The 22188-nt window shown below is 39.7% G+C and overlaps 1 protein-coding gene across 3 annotated transcripts in view; it reads left to right on the plus strand.

The window, feature by feature from the left end:
- The first annotated feature begins 1300 nt into the window (after window positions 1-1300).
- The window catches only part of MME (membrane metalloendopeptidase), an 88227-nt gene continuing 67339 nt past the window's right edge, over window positions 1301-22188 (plus strand). The window contains exons 1-3 of one of the 3 annotated variants that reach the window (XM_023192251.3): window positions 1301-1457; window positions 5840-6009; window positions 6742-6777. In XM_023192251.3, the coding sequence (XP_023048019.1) occupies window positions 5850-6009; window positions 6742-6777 (196 nt within the window). In that variant the 5' untranslated portion in view covers window positions 1301-1457; window positions 5840-5849. Of the gene's footprint in view, window positions 1458-1502; window positions 1704-1727; window positions 2163-5839; window positions 6010-6741; window positions 6778-22188 lie in introns of those variants that run through there. The other 2 variants (XM_023192252.3, XM_023192253.2) reach the window with 2 other exon arrangements.

The raw sequence follows: 22188 nt of genomic DNA on the forward strand, positions 1-22188 counted from the left end.
GGAGTGAAAACACCAATATTTAAGGATTGTTGTGAGGACTAAGTAGTGTCTGTAAGACGCACAGAGAAAGCATAAATAGTCGTGAATAGCACTTGTTAGGTCTACACACTCCATTTTTCTCTATATTAATCGAATTATTGAAAGATTGGCTAGCTTTTTGGCGAAATGTCTCTCCATTGTATTCCACTTATCTTATTAGCATGAACTACCTTTTCTCCTTGCTTTTACAGTTTCTCTCCTATGAAAAAGATGGAAAATGTTTTAGTACAAGGGGACCCTCTCAAGCAGTAAATCATTTTGATATTAAAAACAGATAATTGCAAACCCAGTTTTACTTCAGTATGAGTTCCGCAGGGGAGTGTGAGTGTGTGTGTGTGTCTGTAATTACATGTGATTCAAAAGAGGAAAGGGATCAGTATTAAAGGTACTTGTATACTAGAAGCAAAGAAAAAAGGAAGTTTAGTTCCTCAGAGCTCCTTGTTAATTATAGCTGCTAAAGGTAGCTTTTACAAAGAAACTGCCTTTGTGCCAAAAGTATTTATTTCCTTGTTTGTATTTATCCCTTTGAGGAGGAATCGCTGTGTCTTGAGTGAAAGGGGTGCTCTGCTTGCCTGCATTAAACTGATGAGGGTCCAGGCGCATGACGGATGATTTCAGTAGGTAGAGCAGACACACTTTAGTTTATTTCTCTCTTTCTCACTCCCCACACTCAACCTCCGATGTACACACGTTACAAGATTCCCTGGAGTCAGGCGGTGGGAGCGGAGAGTTTCAGTACAGATCTTGACATCAGAGTACTCTGACCAAGAAAAAGAAAGAAAAAGGGAAGCGAGGTGGAGAAAGCAGGAGCAAGGAAAGAAAGAAGGAAAAGCGGAGGGACACTAAGAAAAAAGAAAACGAAGGATGCAGGGAGAGAGGAAATTTAAGTGAAGAAGGAAGGAAGCTTGGATTCAGGGAGGAAAGGGAGCGAGAAAGAGAGCGAAAGAAGAGCGTGAGAAGAGGCAAGCATTACAGTCTCCGGTCCACAGGAGAGAGATGGAGCCCTCATCAGCACTAGAGAGTCCCAAAGAGCCAGTGTGTTGTTTTCTTGAAAGCCCCGAAGCTAAGCAATTCCGAAAACGTTTAGCAAAGCCCTTTTGGGAATGGTGAGATGACGGGTGGGGAAGATAGGACATTCTCATTGCCACCGCCCGCCCCCCCTCCCCCCACCGTCTCCCCTCGCTGGAGTGACTGGATTTGGGAGACCTAGCGGAAACCTTCAGGTCACCCAGGGAACTGCTCCTCTCGCTGGTCCTGCAGCGGCGAGGCGGGGTGGCAGGGGGGCGGGGGGGGGGGCGGGGGGGCCGTGAGAACGCCGAGACGCGCGGGGCGCGGAGATGTGCAAGTGGCGAAGCTTGACCGAGCGCAGACTGGAGCAGCCGCCTAACTCCTGGCGCGGGATCTGCTGAGAGGTCACGGTGAGTCTCTGCGGGTGCGAGTAGGAGGGATGCCGAGGTGCCTCGTCGCCCCCCGGGCCGGGAGGAGGCGGGTCCGGAACCTCCCCCCTAGTCCGGCCTCAGCCTGGAGCCCGCGCGCCTTGGGCGGATGCACCGACTGAGCGGCGCTCGGCGGGGCTCCCAGCCAGCCACTGCCACCCGGCCCCGCGCGCTCATTGGTCGGGATGTGTCGGCTCAGCAGCCTCCAACTTCTCCCGAATCCCACTGGTGAGTCCCAGGAGAGCGAGCTGAGGGAGAAAGGTCCAGAGGGCGCGAGCGCCCAGGGCGCTGGGAGCCCGTGGGACGGGCACGGGGAGGGCAGAGCCAGCCGAGAGGAGTTGCTGCCGGGAGGTGCGCTGAGCAGGGTCCGCAGCTAAGGTCCGGCGCGATCCCAGCGCCCTGGACCCTGCGGCCGTGGAGGAGGCGTGCCCTGGGAAGGAGCCGCTACTGGGACCTGAAGAGTGAGGGGAGGGAGAGGGGCCCGGAGGTTAACCTGGGGGAGGGCTCTGGAAGTCACGTCAGGTTGGCTCTTCAGGTTCATTTCCATAGTTCCCTGCGGCCTCTGCCTCGGGGAATTATGTTTGGTTACCGAGATCCGCGCTACCAGATTGCACCGGGGCTGATCTGGGGGCTGGGAATTTGCCATTCTGCTGTACAGACACTGAATTTTTTTTTTTTTAAAGCAAGGTTTGTTTTCATTTTGGTTTCTGTCGGATTTTCTCATTTGTAACTCACTTTTCTATTTTTACTTTTCTTAACCGGAAGATCTTTTCATTATCCCACCTCTTCATCTTGCTTTTAACCTGATTTCCTATTATATAATTTATGCTTAAATCTCACAAGGGTTGTTCGGTGCGGGCTTGAGGTGTCCTTTTGTAGATGAAAGTTTAAGACTTCTTACTTAACTGATTTCAATCTATTTGTACTGTTTCAAAATAAGGGTAATTGCAACCAAATATCCCTCTTTAGCCTCTTGATCAAGTCGATTCCTCCCCCATATATGATTCGAATGACAGTTTTATTAAACTGAAAACTAGTACCTGACTTGCAACGTCAGTATTTGGAAACTGCTTATCGGCAAATCGACTGTATGAAGGCGTGTAACTTCATGCCCTGCCATTTTTGTGGGTTCCAGCACTTTAAAAAATTGGTAATTTCTTGGACTTAACGCCGTGTCTTTGGTTGTAGAGCAGCACTAACCAGGAGAGTAACATAGTTGGCACTTTGCGTCCAGAACTCCGTATTTCAGGCTGGGAAACACGTAATTAATGTCTGGGAAACAAGAAGATGATTATCCTGAGTACCTCTGTCCTCAGCTTCTGCAGACACAGTCTAAATATGCAAACTGTTTCTCCTTCTTCCTGGGCCTCAGTTTCCATAATACAAACTGTAATTGCAAAGCACAGCTTCAGGAACCTGCAGATATAAGTTAATGTTATAATGTACTATGAAGATGAAAATTGCTTAGCTAAGTCTAAGTCTGTAAGTCTATGAGATTTCCTTTTTAACAAATCAGTTATTCAGGTTTCCTGCTTTGACTATCTGATATAGTTATGCTTATGCTCAGCTGGTATAAGAATTGCTGCTTTACATTGCTTTGAAATTCAGCTTACACTTAAAATAGTAATTTATTCTCTTGGTAATGTCGAGCTGAAGTTTGCAGGTTCTTGTTATATTAGATCTCCTAATTCTCTATTCTCATCTGTGGCAGTGTCCACTTTTCCGTTTAAACTTTTTATTTAACACAGCTTCAGTTGAAGTGAAATATTTTAAGAATACAGGTATGTTTTTGCATACCCTGCTTTATATGGGACTACAAGCATCAACTTTTTTTTTTTTTTTTTTTTATTCTTTTGTTTACTTGTCCCCCTTACTCTTCTCTTAAATGAGATTGGGTGTGGTTAAGTTGGATATTCAGGTATCTGGGGGTTAGTCATATGTTCCACAGTGAGATTCCAGATACTGTCCCCTGATTTCTTAAAGAAAAATAGTGAACTTTCCAGAATTAACTGGAAATGAGTGACAAAGTTAATTAGGAGATTAAACTTGCATCATTTCTGCTTTCGCTCAGTGCTTTTGAAAAAACGTTACTAAGAGCAAAAAACTTAAGAATTTACAGAGCATTTACAAGAGGGGGAGATGGAGGAAGACCTTGTAGATTATTCAAAGATTATATTGTTTTGATGCAGCTTCTCTCACTGTCTTCATTTCCCTGTAACTGTTTCTGCAAACTTAGGTGCTGAACCATTAAGAGCCCAGCTGCTTCAGTGCGTAGTCTTAAGGGTAAGGAGAAGCCAAGGGAAAGTAACTTACAGGGAGAAACAAATGCTTATCCACTAGCTTTACTACACCACAAGGCATGGAGTTGCCACAGAGCACCTGTAATTTAGCCCTGAGGCTGCCCTGGTTCACCTCTTCACTTTACAGGGACACTGACTGCCATTTCTAAGGAAGAACTAAAAAAACAAACAAACAACAAAAAAAGTCATTTTGTACCAGTAAAATATTTCTCTACATTGCCTTCTGAAATATGCAGGGGGAACAATATTCAGGAAAGGGAAATACTTTAGCAAATGTGCTTACTATTCAGATGTTCTTTAGGACAGTCATGAAACATGGGGAGACTGGGAGACTTATTATTGTTTACCTCTCTGTAAGGTGTCCAAAGTATTATTAAATTTGTTCCCATCTTTTCTTTGCCCAACCAATACACTATTAAAATAGGACTACAATCAATGCAATTCCATATCATAACCCCAGGGGTGGTGAGACTAAGCCAGCATGCCTTACATAACCATTAAGTAAGACATTTTAACATTCAGATACATTACATTCCACTGTTATTGAGCAGACACAGTTTTCATTGTCTAATAAAATATTTTTATTTGATAGTCTGTCCTTGCTTATAGCCTCATGTAATCAAGGGGACAGCATGTTTAAGACTTTGTATCCAGAACCTTAAGGTCTAGTTGTGGTTCGCTTATTAATAATTCACTGGGAAGGGTAATTTCTAGTTTTCTGCTGGGCCTCCCCACCACACTTCAAATGTAAAATATGTTTCTTCTTTCTCCTATGCCTCAGTTTCCACAAAACACACCTTTAGAGAATTGTGTGTATTCAACAAAGATCTTTAACTATAAGAGCATTTCTGAGCCGTCCCTGAATCCAGGGACCAAATTCTCAGAGCAGTTTGTATTGAGCTATAAACAGCTAATCTGTCAGTTTAAGATGTTCTTTTATACAGTCATGCAGCAAAATGGAAATTGTGTGTTCTAATCCTTGGAGATGGACTGATAAACTGTCACTAGGCCCCTGATAAAGTTTAATATTTAGGCTTATACCCCCTTAATTTTCCCCCTAAATTTCTACAATAAGATCTAAATTAGCTTTTACTGCATGATGATACAGCTTTATTTTGAACAATGACCGAGTGTGTTCTTTCCAAAGAATATTGACTCGTTGTGTAGTCTTAAACACGTTGTCTGACTTCTCTGTGCCCCAGTTTCCCAATTCTTTATTCTCTTCTGTGGCAGTGTCCACTTTTTGGTTTAAAGTTGTTAACACATCTCCAGTTGAGGTGAAAGATTTTAAGAATACAGGTATGTTTTTGCATACCCTGCTTTACACAGGACTACAAGTATCAACTTGGTAACATTTTGTACTATTTTGTTTACTTGTCCCTTTTACTCCCCTCTTAAATGGGATTGGGTGTGGTTAAGCTGGATATTCAGGTATCTTTTGGTACAGTGAGTGACCATTTTCAGAATGTTGTCTAACCAGTTAATAGATACCAGTATCAGTAGTAGTAGTAATTTTGAACTGTAAAAATAAAAGTTGTCTTTATGACTAAAATAAACTACCTCATGTGTTCATTCCTTTTGGTGTTTATCTATATTAATGTTTCTAATTATTGCTTAGTCAAAACCTCAAGATATTAGTCATTGGTTTTTGAGCTTATAAAGGAAGCCACTCGAGCAAGATATAAAATTAACCTTTGATGTTAGTCCAGAGTTCAAAAGGGTGAGTTTAAAACTTTTTTAATGGTAGTATAGCAATTATTTGCTTATAAACTGCTGAATTAATCCTACTTGAGTATTTAACCAAGTCTTACTGTCTAATTTTGCTGAGATTTTCAGTGATATATCAAAACAAAACAAAACAACAGCAACAAAAAACAAAAGGTGTGACTGAAACCTGTCGAATTCATTTGACTCTATATTCTTTGCATTCAGCAACAAAATTTTGACTTCTTAACAGCAAAAACATATTTCTATTTTAAAATGACTGAACCTTTTACTTTTATCCAGTCACGTTACGCATTTGGACATTTTCTTTTTTATCATTAGCATTTTCATTTTTTGCAGATTTTAGGTGATGGGCAGATCAGAAAGTCAGATGGATATAACTGATATCAACACTCCAAAACCAAAGAAGAAACAGCGATGGACCCCGCTGGAGATCAGCCTCTCGGTCCTTGTCCTGCTCCTCACCATCATAGCTGTGACAATGATCGCGCTCTATGCAACCTACGATGGTGAGTTACTCCCACACCTGTGCATCCATAAATGCAAAAGAGAAGGAAATCTTCCTCCATGCTTTTACCGTCTATCTAACAAATGTGTTAGGGATAGGGGCACTTAAAGACTGACAAAGAGATTCATTTAAAAAATGTAACATCAGTATGTCAAAACAATTAACTTCGAAGTACAGTGCCTTTTATGTTTGAGCTAAGTTATTAATTGCAAGTGTATTTAGTGTGCTCATGCTTACTTATGAGGAATCTCAAGTATGGTTTTATTTGATTAAAATATACACAATTTTATGGCCAGCTTTAGTAACAGTCATTAGTCAGTTTTTGTTGTGTCATTGAAATTCTAAAGGGCTTCACAGGAATTTAACAAATTTAATTTGAGTCTTGGAAGTTTTTCAAAACTAGGATTAAAAAAGATTGATTGTTTAATGGTTAAAAAAAAATGATTACCAAGCAAAAACAACTGATTATTTCAATTTAATAGGCCTAGAGCTTAGTTGGTAGAGAAGATATAATAACACATTTTTCTTCATAATCAAAATTTTAAATTTAGATTTTACCTATTTTATTTTCTTATATTTTTTTCTAACCACTGGCAATGATATATAATGCTCAGTTTTTAGTTCTTGCTTTAAGAAATTGCTTATTTAATCGGCAGTTTTTAAAAGAACAAAAGAAAAACAAATTTAAAAATGTGCATTGCCAGTATTTATGCATATTGTCTCCTTTTTCTAGATGGTATTTGCAAGTCATCAGACTGCATAAAATCAGGTAAGAAATGGTTTTTACATGTAATAGTTATACAACTCATGTATAATATCGAAAATTAAATGCTAATCTTAGTTTGCTTTGTTTACACTTTTATTCATTATAGATCAATTATTCATGTGTCTGGCTCTATAATCAAGGGAAATAAAATTATATTTAAGTAGTAGATTAATTAACTTGTCTACTGTGAAAAATATATTACTATTTTCAGCCCTGGGCTGTATAGCAGAACAATAGAAAACTATTTCTCTATTTGTATGGAGCTTGCCACGCAGTTGAAGAAAGAAAATGGACACATATAAAGTGGTAAGCATTGTATCATTGTGTTAAATTTCTCAATGCACCTCACTAGGTGGGTGAGAAGAAGGGAGTGAGATGTAGTATGTAAGTCTAGATGGAGAAGTTAAAATTTGGGAAAAAACTTCCTTTTTTTTTTTTTTTTTTTTTTTTTGAGACAGGGTCTCACTCTGTTGCCCAGGCTGGAGTGCAGTGACATGATCTCAGCTTACTGCAACCTCTGCCTCCCAGGTTCAAGGGATTCCCCTGCCTCAGCCTCCCAAGTAGCTGGGACTACAGGTGCCCACCACCACGCCTGGCTAATTTTTGTATTTTTCGGAGAGACGGGGTTTCACCATATTGGTCAGGCTGGTCTCGAACTCCTGACCTCAGGTCATCTGCCTGCCTCGGCCTCCCAAAATGCTGGGATTACAGGCATGAGCCACTGCAGCCAGCCTTAAACTTGGGAAGAACCTTGAAGTAGGGCTGGAATTTAGATGTGGCAGTGCAGAAGACGGAATTCCAAACACAACAGAAATAAACTATGTTATTGAGAAGTAGTAAAAATGTACGTATGATAGAAGGGCACATTGTGGAGAACCTTGAAAATCCATGTTTAGCCTTGATATTGTAATACAGGAGAAACAGATATTTTTGAACAGAGTAGTGACCAGGCCAAAGGTGAAAGATGATTCCAGGAATGGGAGGGATGGCTTGAGTGAAAAGGAGGGCAGGCAGGTGGGGGCTGCATCTGTACTCCAAGTGTAAGCTAAAGAGGTTGGCCTGTGGTGAGATAAGGTGCTATTGAGATAATATAGAGGGAGAATTGGGTGACTCAATAGAACTGACTTGCTAAATAAAATGAATGAGTTGAGAATGATGCCAAGTTTTAAAATCCAAGGGACTAAAGAGAATGGTGGCAGCCCACACAGAAAGAGAGAAGTTATGAGGTGGATGTAGATGTGTTTGGTCTAAGCCATGGGTAACAGCCCCATGAGAATAGACAGCAGGAAGATAGAGGTGAAGTTCAAGAAGCTGCAATATGAATTTGGGATCTGTCAGTTTAAGAGTGATAGTGGAAGCCTTGGGAGTATTTGAGTTCTCAAAAGAAGAGAAGAGGCTCAAGGGCTAAACTTAAAACAACATCAATGATTAGAAGAGAAGAAAAATAAGTCAGAGCAGAAAACAGAGAAGTGTATGGAGCTATATAAATGCCATCAATTAGAGTGTGCTGAAAATGGAAGTATTTCTTCTTTCATCAAGAAGAAGGAAGGTGGTAGCTGAGGGCAGCACCTTGGGATATGAACACAATGTTTGTGGCCTTTAACAAGAGATTCTAAACCTCCTTTCTAACATCTATGTGGCTTATAAGAGATAAATAAACTGCCCCAAATAATCTGAACCATTTTCTGCTGGATTTTTTAATTTAATTTAATTTATTTATTTATTTATTTATTTATTTATTTATTTATTTATTTATTTTTTGAGGCAGGGTCTTGCTCTGTCACCCAGGCTGGAGTGTAGTGGTGATCACAACTCACTGTAACCTTGATCTCCTGGGCTCAAGGCATCCTCCCACCTGAGCCTCCTGAGTAGCTGGGACTATAGGCACCTGCCATCATTCCTGGCTACGTTGTGTTGGTTTTTTTTTAAGTTTGTTTTATAGAGACAGGGTCTCTCTATGTTGCCCAGGCTTGGATTTGAACTCCTGAGATCAAGCAGTCCTCCTACTTGTCTTCCCAAAGTGCTGGGATTACAGGCATGAGCCATTCCACCTAGTCTTGGATATTCTTTACATGAATTTTTGTTATTCACTGAACTTTGCAAAAGAATGACGGGAAAATATCTGGCAATTCTAAGTTATAGTCTAATGTCCTGAATCTATGCTCTTTGCTTTTTTTTTTTTTTTTTTTTTTTGGGTATTTTTTTTTGATTTTTTTTTTTCCTCTGGGTCACAAGTGCAATGGCCAGACACCCTGAGATGTGATGTGGGGAGCATGAGGGAAACTTGATTTAGATGTTAGCCATTTGCTCCTCAACATGGTGCATTTTTCTCAAAAATAAAGTTTCTTTATTCCCCAGGGAAATGACTGCACAGGTACCTTGCTGGGGGATCTCTGTGGTCATGTGCGAAAGTCAGCATGTGTCCAAGTTGTCAAAGTTAACATTTACTTCCTCTCTGGATCCTCCTATGCTTCCTCTCTCTACCAGCTACCCTATTACATGCTCAGGCTGTCCTGTTTTGGGAAACTTCCACTCACATATTGACTACTGAGGGTTAATTTGTCTATCTACAACACACTTGACATGTCTCTTTGGTGTCTTAATCTATAGGTTCTCTCTTTTCTCACTATTTTTCTTTTTTCTCTTCTTTTCCTTGAATATTATTTTTGAAGAAACTGGATTTTTTGACTAGGTAGGCATGTTTTTATAAACGACAAGTGATTTTGCCTCAGAGATCTAGGCAGGTTTTTCTTCCCAAGGAGCAATGTGACATTCAGAATCTGGAATCTTCAATGCGACTTAATGTTTCGAGATACGGTTTTTAAATAGTGTTTGGCAAGTCTCAACTCACTAAAATGTATTTAACCTGTATCCTTTAATTGCAGCTTAGAAATCAAACCAAATGTATAATACCATGCAGAATATATTTTGGCAGAGAAATGTATACAATAGAAATAACTTCAGTGGGAAACAAGGTTGCTGTATAGCTGTGTATTTTTCTTCATTCTGCTCTGTTGGTTCACAAGCCATTAGAATACTTGTTCACATTGGTAGTTACTGTTCTTCCTAGGAGAATAAATAAGATGACACACACCCTCATGGATACACTCTTCATACTCATAAACACACACACACATACACACACACAGAGTCTTCTGCTGGTTAGGAAATCTTTTCTGCCACAGAAAAATACAACTATTTCTTTTAGAAGTTGTTGCAAATTAGGAAAACCCTAGAGGAAATCTTGGATAAAAGCAAGTATTAAAGAAGACTGACAAGAGTAGAATAGATGGAAAGAAAAAGAAATAAGAAAAGAGAAGGCTGGGCACGGTGGCTCACGCCTGTAATCCCAGCACTTTGGGAGGCTGAGGCGGGCAGATCACCTGAGGTTGGGAGTTCAAGACCAGTCTGACCAACATGGAGAAATCCCATCTCTACTAAAAATACAAAATTAGCCGGCTGTATTGGTACATGCCTGTAACCAAAGCTATTCAGGAGGCTGAGGCAGGAGAATCACTTGAATCTGGGAGGCAGAGGTTGTGATCAGCCTAGATAGCACCATTGCACCATAGCCTGGGCAACAAGAGTGAAACTCCATCTGAAAAGAAAGAAAGAAAGAGAGAGAGAGAGAGAGAGAGAAAGAAAGAAAGAAAGAAAGAAAAGAAAGAAAGAAAGATGAAAAGACAGATGTTGAAAAAAATATAAAATATCTTACTAGCAAGTCTATAGGTCACTTTAAGAGAGTGGGGGGTTCAAATCTGAGCTCAGAAATTCTTGAGAATGGGAAAATGAAGTATTGACACTCAGGGTGCTTACATTATGTGAAAGATGGCAACAAGAGTGAAACTTGAACCTTTCTCCCAGTGGAAAGGAATGTCACAGCAAATGGACTTTTCTCTTTGATCCTTTGAAGTCAAGGAATAGAAGTCAAGCCATACCAAGACAGAAGTAAAATATTGTAGAAGGCTGTTTCAAATCTGTTTGGTGTTACGTATTTTAAATCTGAGCATCTAGGATTTAAATATTTATGATGTACATAAAATGATGTTTATGTATACTTTAAATTAACTTGCCTATATGTGTAATACATATGTATATGTATAAAAGATTACACCAGACCTAACGTAAAACAAATACCATTTAAGAAATAACATCTTAAGGCAGAGATCAAGATGCTTCAAAGTATTATTCATCACTTATTTACCCTATAAGATTGTCAAAAACTTAGAGTTATAGAACTTGTATGTGATTTTGCAGACTTTTCCATATAAATCTAAATCCTGAAACTGACTTCCATTGCATTGTAACCTTCCTAACTCAACTTTCAAGGAATCTTAGGCTTTAAATCAGGGTTTCTCAACTCACTATTGATATTTTTGTGCTGGAATTATTGTTTGTTGTGGGTGTTATTCTGTGTATTATAGGATATTTAGCAGCATCCCTGGCCTCTACCAACTAGATGTCCAGTAGCAGTCCTCTCCTAGTTGTGACAACCAAAAAAATGTCTCTAGCCATTACTAAATGTCCCCTGCAGGCAGCACAGTCACTTGTGACTGGGTACCACTGCTTTAAATGGCCTCAAGATGTTATCAATGCTTCCCTCTTAATGGTAGGCAGGATAATGGCCTTTCAAAGATATTCACATTCAATTCCCAGAGCCTCTGAATATGTTGCCTTACATGACAACATGCCTGTAATTCCAGCACTTTGGGAGGCCAAGGCGGGTGGATCACTTGAGGTCAGGAGTTCAAGACCAGCCTGGCCAACATGGTGAAATCCCATCTCTACTAAAAATTCAAAAATCCGGGCATGATGGCACGCGCCTGTAATCCCAGAGGGAGGAGAATTGCTTGAACCTGGGAGGCAAAGGTTGCAGCAAGCCAGGATTGCACCACTGCACTCCAGCCTGGACGACAAAGCAAGACTCCAAAAGAAAAAAAAAAAAGACAACAGAGATTTGAGGGGTCCGCAAAAGCATGTGTTAGAAGTGTGGTCCTAAATTATCCAGAGACCAGAGAAGCCAAGTTAAGATGTGATCGATACAGTTTACAAGAGAGAGTGGGACCACCTCCACCTGTGTAGTCACGCAAGTTGTACACTGCACATTTGTCTATGGCAGCCTTGACAGACAGGCTTGTGGAACATCAAGACCTGGATGAAACACCTCTCAGGACTGTCCACTCCTTTTATTTTAATTCTGCACATATCAAGAAAATTTTTGATGATTATTTAATTATTAATACAAGGAGAGGTGGCATTCTGTTACTTGAAAGATATTTTCAGTATGGTGAGATAATGCACAGCAGTCCCGCTCTTATCCTCTGAGGATCCCCAAGACCTCAGTGGATGCCTGACACTGGACTGAACCAGTATTGAACCCTATATATGCTATATTTTTTTCTATATACATACCTATGATATAGTTGAATTTATAAATTAGACATAGAGATTAATAACAATAATTAATAAAAAATAGAACAATTATGACACTATTCCAGCATCACTATTCTTATGGTTTGGGGCCATTATTAAGTAAAATAGGGTTACTTGAACACAAACACTATCATCCTGCAACAGTTGATACGATAATAATGGAGAAGACTCCTTCATGACTTTCATCACGCTACTCAGAATGGTGCGTGATTTAAGACATATGAGTTGTCTGTTTCTGGAATTTTCTATTTAATATATTGGACTGTAGTTGACCTTGGGTAACTGAAACCATGGAAAGTGAAACCACAGATAAGGGGGAGACTACTGTATGCACGTGCCGATTTAATGATCAGATTTGTGTGCTTTGAGCTATGACCCTTGAACTGAAATGAAACTTGCAAATGTCTGCAAGGGCCATATCATGGTGATGCCCTAGGTGATGTATCTTGGCAACAGCTGGCCTTTTCCTGGCTGCAACAAGGCATCTCTCCCTTCTTGCCTGTTAACACCTTGAAACCTCCATGAAGAAAAACAGCACAATTAGGTAAATACAGGAAGGACTGACGGCTAACTCATGGGGGCTGCTGGCCCTGTAGCAACCTTTTAGTGTAGGAAATGAGGCTATTTCACTATGTGATTAAGTTTGGAAAAAATCTTTCATGGAATAAGAAAGCAGCAGACATCTTAGTATGAAGACCACTGAAGCACACCTTTGTTAATTTAAATGTGGCATGTGACAATTTGTTTTGGGTGGCTTCCCTGGCACAATTCTCGTGAAAATGATATAGGGATATTACCTTACATTTATCGGGTCAAAATTAGCATCTTTCAATCAAATCCTTTCCAAGAAAGGGAATCAATTATATGATAAATATACAAATACATAACATGTGTTTTTTACTCTCCAGGGAAATTTTAAGCAAGTAGTACATCATCTTTTTTTTTAATGAATGGTCAAGAAATTGAAAACATACATAAGTTGAATTAAGCAGTTGAAGGAAAAGAAAATTAGCAATGCCTGGTAAGCTAAGTGGTACTCCAAGGATTTATTTTATAGCTGCGGAAATTATCTACATGTAAAGGGGGTGGATACAAACTAGCTTAGGTTGGGGTGAGAACTCTGGTTTGACATTTAACATTTTAGAGTAAGAAACATAGAAAGATTCCTCTGTAGTTGAAGGATCCTGCTTTGTCCTACTCATAAGCAAATCCCTGGGGTAACAAGGTGCTTTCTGATAAACCTTTGATATAATATGAAGCTCAAGTCGATAAAATAGATTAATTGAAGTAAATTGAAAAATACAGAATTTTAAAAACTGTAAGGAGAATGTTGCACAAGCTTTTGAATCCTGTACATTTTCATTCTTTAAGACCATTCAGTAAAGGAGATTTTGTCAGGGCCTGGTAGTGACTTGTTTTGATCCTATTTCTGAACTGACTGAAAACTAGAATACATTCTTTCTGTTCAAAACATCCTAGAAGGGCCACATATTAGTCAGCCCTTCTCCAGAGAACAGAACCAATGGTCTATATATATAAAGTCTCAATATCCAAAGGCCCAAGAACCTGGAGTTCTGATGTCTGAGAACAGGAGAAGGTGGATGTCCCAGTTCCAGAAAAAACAGAGAATTTCTTCTCCCTCTGCCTTTTGTTTTTTCTGGGCCCTCAGCAGATTGGATGATGCTCAGCCACAATGGCGGTTGAGTGTGGATCTTCTCTACTCCGTCCACTGATTCAGATGCCACTCTCTTCCATAAACACCCTCACGGATGCACCCAGAAATAATGCTTTAGAAATAATGCTTTACCAGCTATCTGGGTATCTCTTAACCTGGTCAAGCTGACACCTAAAATTAACCACCACAGGCTACAACGAAAAAGATAGTTCCAACCGGGCGTGAGGATGTGGAGAAACTGAACCATCACTCATTAATGGTGGGAATGTACACTTTAGTACACCTGGATCAACATGTTAGAAACATTTTGGAAAACAGTTCGACAGTTTTTACAAAGTGTTGAATATATACTTTCCAGACAACCCAGCAATTCTACTCCTAGGTATTACTTAAAAGAAATGAAAACACATATCATCACAAGGACTTCTTTGTGATTGTTCATTACAGCATTATTTATAAAAGCCAAAATGTGGAAACATTCCAAATGTGTATAAACAGGTGAATAAACAAAATGCCATATAGCTATAAACTATGATATCACACAGCAATAAAAAGGAGGAAACTACTGTTATGTGCAATGGTATAGATGAACATCAAAAAATATTATGCTAAGTGAAATAAGACAGACACAAACTGCATATTGTAAAATTCAATTTGTATGAAATTTCTAAAAGAGGAAAAACTATAGGGGCAGAAGACAAATATTGATTGCCTGAGGCTGGAGATGAAGCAGGGATTGGCTGCAAATGGGCATAAGGGGACTTCTGGGGGTAATGGAAGTGTTCTAAAATTGGACTGTGACAGATTCTCAGCCTTTTGGCTAAAGATCAAGTGTAAATTGGATTGTGGTGATGGTTGCACAACTGTATAAATTTACCAAAAATTAATCAGGTGAATTTTATGGTATACCAATTAATAACCCAAAGCTGTTAAAAAAAAAAAAAAGCAAACAAAAATTCACCTTCATTCTTTCCCCCATCTCTCCAATGTCCATTTTTACGTAGTTATCTCATGTTTTGATCTTATGCTTGCTATCGTATATTGAGTCCATTGAGCTTCATTTTTGCAGTTTAAATGATTATATGTAGTTTTCAATGTCTACCAAATCTTCCCTAAATAAACTCAAGCTTTTTAGTTTGAGTGAACCTCTATGATTTAATTATATTAGCATTACATTGATGAAAAGTCTCTGGAAATAGTAAATCAATTGGGAAGTTAAAATTATTTCAGGATTAGGTGTTGGAAGCCCTGTTTTTACCCCCTGGGGTTTCACTTACAGAGGAAGTCAAAGACATATGTGTCCAGGTGTACCAGCCATCTGGATCAAAGCCAGACCACTTGGTCTACCACAGAGCAGTTAGCAGTTCCTGCTTCTGGAAAAATGTGTTTGTTTTTCACACGGGTGCTGTGAGATGTTTCCCTTTCACCTTAACTGATAGAAAGCCAAGAACCAAGACAGGCACAGTGGCTCATGTCTATAATCCCAGCACTTTGGGAGGCTGAGGCAGGTGGCTCACAAGGTCAAGAGTTCACGACCAGCCTGGCCAAGATGGTGAAACCCTGTCTCTACTAAAAATACAAAAATTAGTTGGGCGTGGTGGTGGGCGCCTGTAATTCCAGCTACTCGGGAGGCTGAGGCACAAGAATTGCTTGAACCCGGGAGAAGGAGTTTGCAGTGAGCTGAGATCTTGCCACTGCACTCCAGCCTGGGTGACAGAGGGAGACTCTGTCTCAAAAAAAAGGAAAGTCAAGAGCCAAATTTGAATTAACTTGAAATTATAGGACTTCTTTGTATAAACTTGCTTCATCAGCTTTATTCCTGTTCCTCTTTTCTTTCTCATACAATGTATATTAGTTTATTTTATGTATCCCTCTAAAGCCACTTTGAATTATTTTAGGAAGAATGTAGGTTAATAATTAGATGAATAGAATATAAATTCCAGCAACAGATATGTGCAGGAGAAGGGCTGTTAAATTATAAACTTTATTTCAAAGAGATGCAAGTGTTATGAGTAACTGAGGTACAATTTTTGGAAGCTTACTGCTTCTTTTTCCACTAAGCCAACTTCTAGCATGGGAGATCTGGGATATAAGTTTTGGCCACATCCTGTGTTATTGGTATGTGATCCTAATTAAGTCAGTTCAGCTTTCTGCATTTCATTTTCGTTATCTACAAAATTGGAATTAAAAGTGTCTCATTTTACAGGGAAACAGCAAAGACTAATGACAGCCTATGTCATGTTACACGTCCTTCAGGGAGATACACCATAGGTATAATGCACAGATATGATTCATATAACATCTTAGTTCATGAAAATTACAAATGCACTATTTAAAATTTTTTTATTGAGAATTAAATAAAAATCAAATCAAAAGGCAGTATATTTTTAAAAAGGAAGTTGTAGCCAGAGAGGGTGAGAAAGAAAGAGAGAATGCAGTACATTTTACATATTCTCAAATAAAAATGTGTCATCCTTTATTAACATTTTCTTTGATTGCTGTGCTGTGTCTTAGCATGGGGGTGACAGTTCAGGCTTTGAATCGATTAGAATGAGCACGATCAGAAATGAACACTTGAATCTGTGTTTCCTGTAAAGAAAAACGTACCAACGGGGACACCTTAGTTTGCAAACCTAGCTAACCTGCACTCATCCTTGCCATTACCCCTTTTCTCACCTCGATTAATCCCTAAAAGTAAGTAAGTCAGAGGCCTGCATCAAGAGAATGACTAGATCCTTGGTATTCAATGCGTGGTCCGTGGACCAACAACAGCAGCAGCCGCTGAGAATGTGCAAAAATGCAGAGTCTCAGGCCCTGCCTCAGACCTACTGAATCTGCAGCTGCACTTTCAGTAGCCTCTTCAGGTGATCTGTTTGCACAATAAAGTTGAGAAGCACTGAAGAATAGTGATTTTCATATATGGCTGCTTATTACAATGATTTGGGAAGCTTTTGAAACATACCCATACTACTAAACCTTCTATTCTTCCTGGGCACACAAAATTTCCATTTCTTCAGTGGAGTAGTTTCTGTTATTTGTTAGGAGGAAAAGCAATTTAAGTAAATGAATAGATGTTAAGGGATATAGGAATTGCCTGGATATTTGCATTTTTTAAAAGAAGGTACATATTGACCAACTGATTGCTTTAACAGGTTCAATTTCAGACTGTGTGCTCAGTGAAGACTTTAAGTTAGAGAGGAGAGACATCGAGCCTGATTTTCTGCTAATCATAGACAAGCTGAACCTGGAATGTCTTCCTAAATTTCCCCAGTGTGATGCAGGCATGATATTTCTGTAGAGACAGTAGCACAACTTTTTTCCTCTTCCATTCATTTATTCATTTATCTATTCATTAGTTAGTTAATTGTGTTTTTTAAATTTTATTTTTCATTTTTTTTTAGAGGCAAGGTCTCCTTGTGTTGCCCAGGCTGACCTCAAGCTCCTGGGCTCAAGCAATCCACACGCCTCAGCCTCCCAAGCAGCTGGGACTACAGGCACATGCCACCATACTTGGCATTCATTTTTTTTTTTCTGCAAAAGCATTAATCAAGCATTTTCTAAATGTTGAACACTAGACATTGGAAATATGAACTAAAACATCCCCTGCCCTCAGGAAAATGATAATCTGGTCAGTGTGGCAGACATAAACAAAATTACCATATTGTTTGATAAGTGCTATGATGGTGATAAGAAGATTTGTGTGCTACAGGTGCTCTGAGAGAGGAGCACTTAACCAGAGTGGGTCTGGGAGTGGGCAGCTAAAGTGATAGCAGTGAGGCCAGGAAAGCAGTCCCACATCACCCACTAAGTTCTGAAGAGTTGGATTGCCCAACCAGTGGGAGCAGGGGAGAGCATGTGCTTAGGCTGTATGCAAGATGGAGGCAAGAGCTCAGGGAGTTTAGGACCTACTAGCGGTTCATGATGGCTGGCATGTAGAAGCTAGCAAGACATGATACTAGAGAAGTAACCAGGGCCCAGGTCACAAAGGGTCTTATATGCCATGATAAATGGGTTACATTATCTCCTGACATTTATAGAAAATGAATAAAATTTAAATGCTGCAGAGGGCATCTACGGGATTTTAAATAGGGGTGTGGCATTGTCAGGCAAGATTGGCTGCTATCTATCTCACGTCAGGTAAAGTGGAGGCAAAGATTTACCCAAACAAGGGAATAACATTTCAGTGGCCCTGGTGTGTGAGGGAGCTTGTCAAGATTGAGAAACTGAAAGAATATCTGTAAGGCTGTCATAGAGGGTGTGTATGAAGATATGAGAGTGAAGGCAAGAAGGAGAAGTGTTCAGTGTTGGCAAAAGAAATAACCAGGAGTTGAATTTTGTAGTCTGTGTTAAAGTGAATGCACTTCCTTCTAGTAGCCGTGGGAAGTCACAGAAGGAATGGTTTTAAATGATGCATGACTTTGTCAGAATTATTGAGAAAGATCACTGACTAGAAATAAAGAATGGCTCTGGGCAGGAAATTGGGCTACTGCACTTATTTGGATGAGTATTATGGTTGCCTGGATTTGAATGGCAGCAGTTTTTGTTGTTGTCGCTTGCTGTTGTTTGTTTGTTTTGAGACAGGGTCTCACTTTGTCAGCCAGGCTGGAGTTCAGTGGCACAATCACAGCTCACTGCAGCCTCAACTTCCCCAGACTCAGGCAATCCTCCCAACTCAGCCTCCTGAGTAGCTAGGATTATAGGCACGCACCACCATACCCCGTAAGTTTTGTAATTTTCTGTAGACGTGGGGTTTCACCATGTTGCCCAGGCTGAGAAATGGATAGATTTGAGAAGTATTTACTGGGAAGTAGAATTCATAAGGCACAGTGTTTCTGTAAATAGGTGAGGTTGTGAAGGGGAAGTGAGGAGAAGGTAACTCAAATATCTGGCTTGGTAAATTGGTTGATAAGTCAGCCATTCACCAAGCTAGGGAACACTGAAGCAGAGCTTATTGGGTAATAGACTGGGACCAATGCAATGAAGAGTTCACTTTGAGATAGTTTAAACTTGACATACTGTACATATTCGATGTGGTAGAGTTCAGGGAAAATGGTGTTGGAAATAAAGATTCGGGGGTCATCAGCATGTGGATGATATGGTTGAGATTTCCTAGGGAGGAAATGGAGAAGAGAACCCATAATTGCATCACATAAAGCAACATTTAAAAATGAGAAGAGGAAGAAACTCCAAAAGAAACCGAGAAGAAGTAATCAGAGAGGTAGAAGGAAAATCAGCAAAGTGTAAAATCACCAAAGCAAATGGAAGAGCGGATGTCAAAAATTAGAGAGTGATCGCTGGCATTAAGCACAGCTGAGAGGTTGAGTAGGCTAAATGTTGAAACAGAGAGGAAGACATTGAAGATTCAGGTGAAGATCAGGTGGAAAATTGATGGATTTTGTCCATGGGGAAGTAAAGGTGGATGTATATCCAGAGAAAAGAATATAGGATAATTCTGAGATAAAGGATGGCCTCCTCCTTCCCCTTTTGTTTAATACTAGGGAGAAAGAAACCAAGACGGCTGAAATGCAAACATATTTGGAGGCTAGGAGGGACAGGAAGTTGAATGGGTCGTGATCCAGTTGCCTCTGTGAAGTAACAAGCAAAAATCTCCCCCTGGAAGTGAGCTGATAGAGAAAGTAAGGAGAGTATGAAGACTGGAAAGGCTCCATGTGAGGAGTGGGCCGTGCACACAGAATTGATGACTCTGTTGAAGTGGAAGGCTATAACTTGAAATGGCATTAAACCAGGCAGTTGTGGGATTTCTCAAGCATCACCGATAATAGCTTCAACAGATACTGTCAGCACTGTTTTAGATGCTAAGGATACCTAGCACCTAAACACAGAGTGAACAACACAATGTCCCTGCTCACAGGAGCTTACAGTAGTAAAGGAGACAGTAAATAAACACACGCATGCATATAAAAAACATTATTAGACTAGAATTAGAAGGAAAAGGAAGGCAGCTGGATCAATTCAGAGTAAGCTCATTTGCAGGGGGCAAGGGAATGAAATACTTTGGTGAGATGATGTTTTCAGGGATGGCACCACAGGATGTACTGGATAGAAGATATAAAAGAAAGGTAAAGTGAAAACAGAGAACTGGCTGAGTGCAGTGGCTCACGCCTGTAATCCCAGCACTTTGGGAAGCCAAGGCGGGCGGATCACCAGGTCAGGAGATCAAGACCATCCTGACTAACATGGTAACACCCTGTCTCCTAAAAATACAAAAAAATTAGCTGGGTGTGGTGGCACCCACCTGTAGTCCCAGCTACTCGGGAGGCTGAGGCAGGAGAATCGCTTGAACCCAGGAGGCGGAAGTTGCAATGAGCCAAGATCGCACCACTGCACTCCAGCCTGGGCGGCAGAGTGAGACTCCATCTCAAAAAAAAAAAAAAAAAACAAAGGAACAAGAAAAAATGGATGGGGTGAGAGTTCTCAGTGAAGTCGAAGAGCAGGTGTAGAGGGAATAAAGAAATGAAAAAACAAAACAAACAAAAAGCACTTCTAAGAATCAGATGATTCTTATTGGAGATGGGGATTACTCCTGATGAATGTTTCAGAGGTACAATTGTTCTGGGTGATGAGAGCATTAAGATGTCGTCATGAAAATGTGTGGACCAATGTGAAGTGAAGGTCAAAGTTAGGAGAGTTCAGATGGTCAAGAAATTCTTAAGCTAGAGTGTAGCAGAGGTTGTCCACAGGGTCTCTGATGTTACATATCAAGATGGTAGAACTTATGTGGAAGGACAGACTGCACAAGGTGCCACAGTCTTAAACAAGCAGAGATCAATGCCTCTGGAGTCAGTAGAAGACAGAGATAAAGTAGGTGAGGCTGGGATCATCGACTGGAAGAAGCCTAAATAAGCAGAGTGGAGAGTAAGGATTTGGCTATCGCACAAAGTTACAGAAAACTAGTTTTGCTTTTCCATGTTGGGGCAAGGTGGAGGGATATGCCACCTGATGAGATTAGTTCATGTGGGTTAGTATTTTCAGTACACGTGTTGTCATATGTAATTATCACTCAAAAAGGTAAGCAGCAACTAATAAGAAGAGGTGTTGGAGGGCCACCTGTCTGGCATATAGTGTGGGATTCCATTTGATAGAATTACAAATGAATTCATTTTTACTCATTTTTATCTTTTCACTATCCTAGATAAAAACTCAAAATGAATCCATGAGTTCTTATCTTAAAACAATATGTTTTGTTTAAACATTTCTCAGCAGTGTAATCTTCTTTTAATCTTCCATTTCTTCAATCCAGAGGAGTTCAACTACAGTGCCTTTGCTGTGAAGCTAATGAAAAGGGAGTTGGTCCACTGCATAGACTAGGCTAGATGATCATGAAGTTAAATTGAAGTCACTGAGCAGGTACCCAATAGCCAGCAGTGGATTTGTTTCTCTGCGCTTGATGCTTAAGTAAAAACGAGCAAGCCAAGTATAAAATGGTGGATATGGCCCAGGCCATATCGTCTAAGGAAGTTTTTTTTGTTAATCAAGACTTCCCTGAACTTCAAAGAAATTCTTATTTAAATAACTCCAAATCATTAAAGATTTCTAATAAGATATATTTGAGGATCCGGTAGTTACTTAAAAATACTCCCAGAAAAGAAAGCTTTTGTTACATTCTTTGGCTTAATTTTCTGGAGTAATGAAATTAGCTGAATGAAATTGGATGTTTCTGATACTTCTGCCAGTTTGACACTAAATGAATTATTTTCAAAACACATGTATATAGCAATTAATGATATTACTAACTTAGAAGCCAAGAAGCAAAATAGTAATAACTGTGTTTGTGACAGAGAAATAATTTTAATAATGTTTGAATGAATCAGATATGCAAATAGTACTGTGATGCAATATATACACAATAATTAACTATGAATTACTCAAAGCATTGTAGATAATAGTCTAGCAAGGATCTGACAATATGTTGAGAAGAAATGATGCAAAGGAAATCTTGAAAGTTGCCTTAAAGAAACTCATATCATGCAAATATGAATCTTTTAATAGCTACTATAAAATAGTAGAATTGAGTGCTGTGGCACACACCTGTAGTCCAACTACTCAGGAGACTGAGGCAGCAGGATCACTTGAGCCCAGGAGTTGGAGATTAGCCTGGGCAGCATAGCAAGACCCCGTCTCCAATAAATAAATAAATAAATAAATAAATAAATAAATAAATAAATAAATAAGTTAGTAGCAATGAGTGCTATGAAACTTTTTGATGTAGCTTGGATATTTGTCCTCACCCAAATGTCATGTTGAAATAATCCTCAGTGTTGGAAGTGGAGCCTGTGGGAGGTATT

Source organism: Piliocolobus tephrosceles, chromosome 2 (assembly GCF_002776525.5).
Source record: "Piliocolobus tephrosceles isolate RC106 chromosome 2, ASM277652v3, whole genome shotgun sequence".
NCBI lineage: Eukaryota > Metazoa > Chordata > Mammalia > Primates > Cercopithecidae > Piliocolobus > Piliocolobus tephrosceles.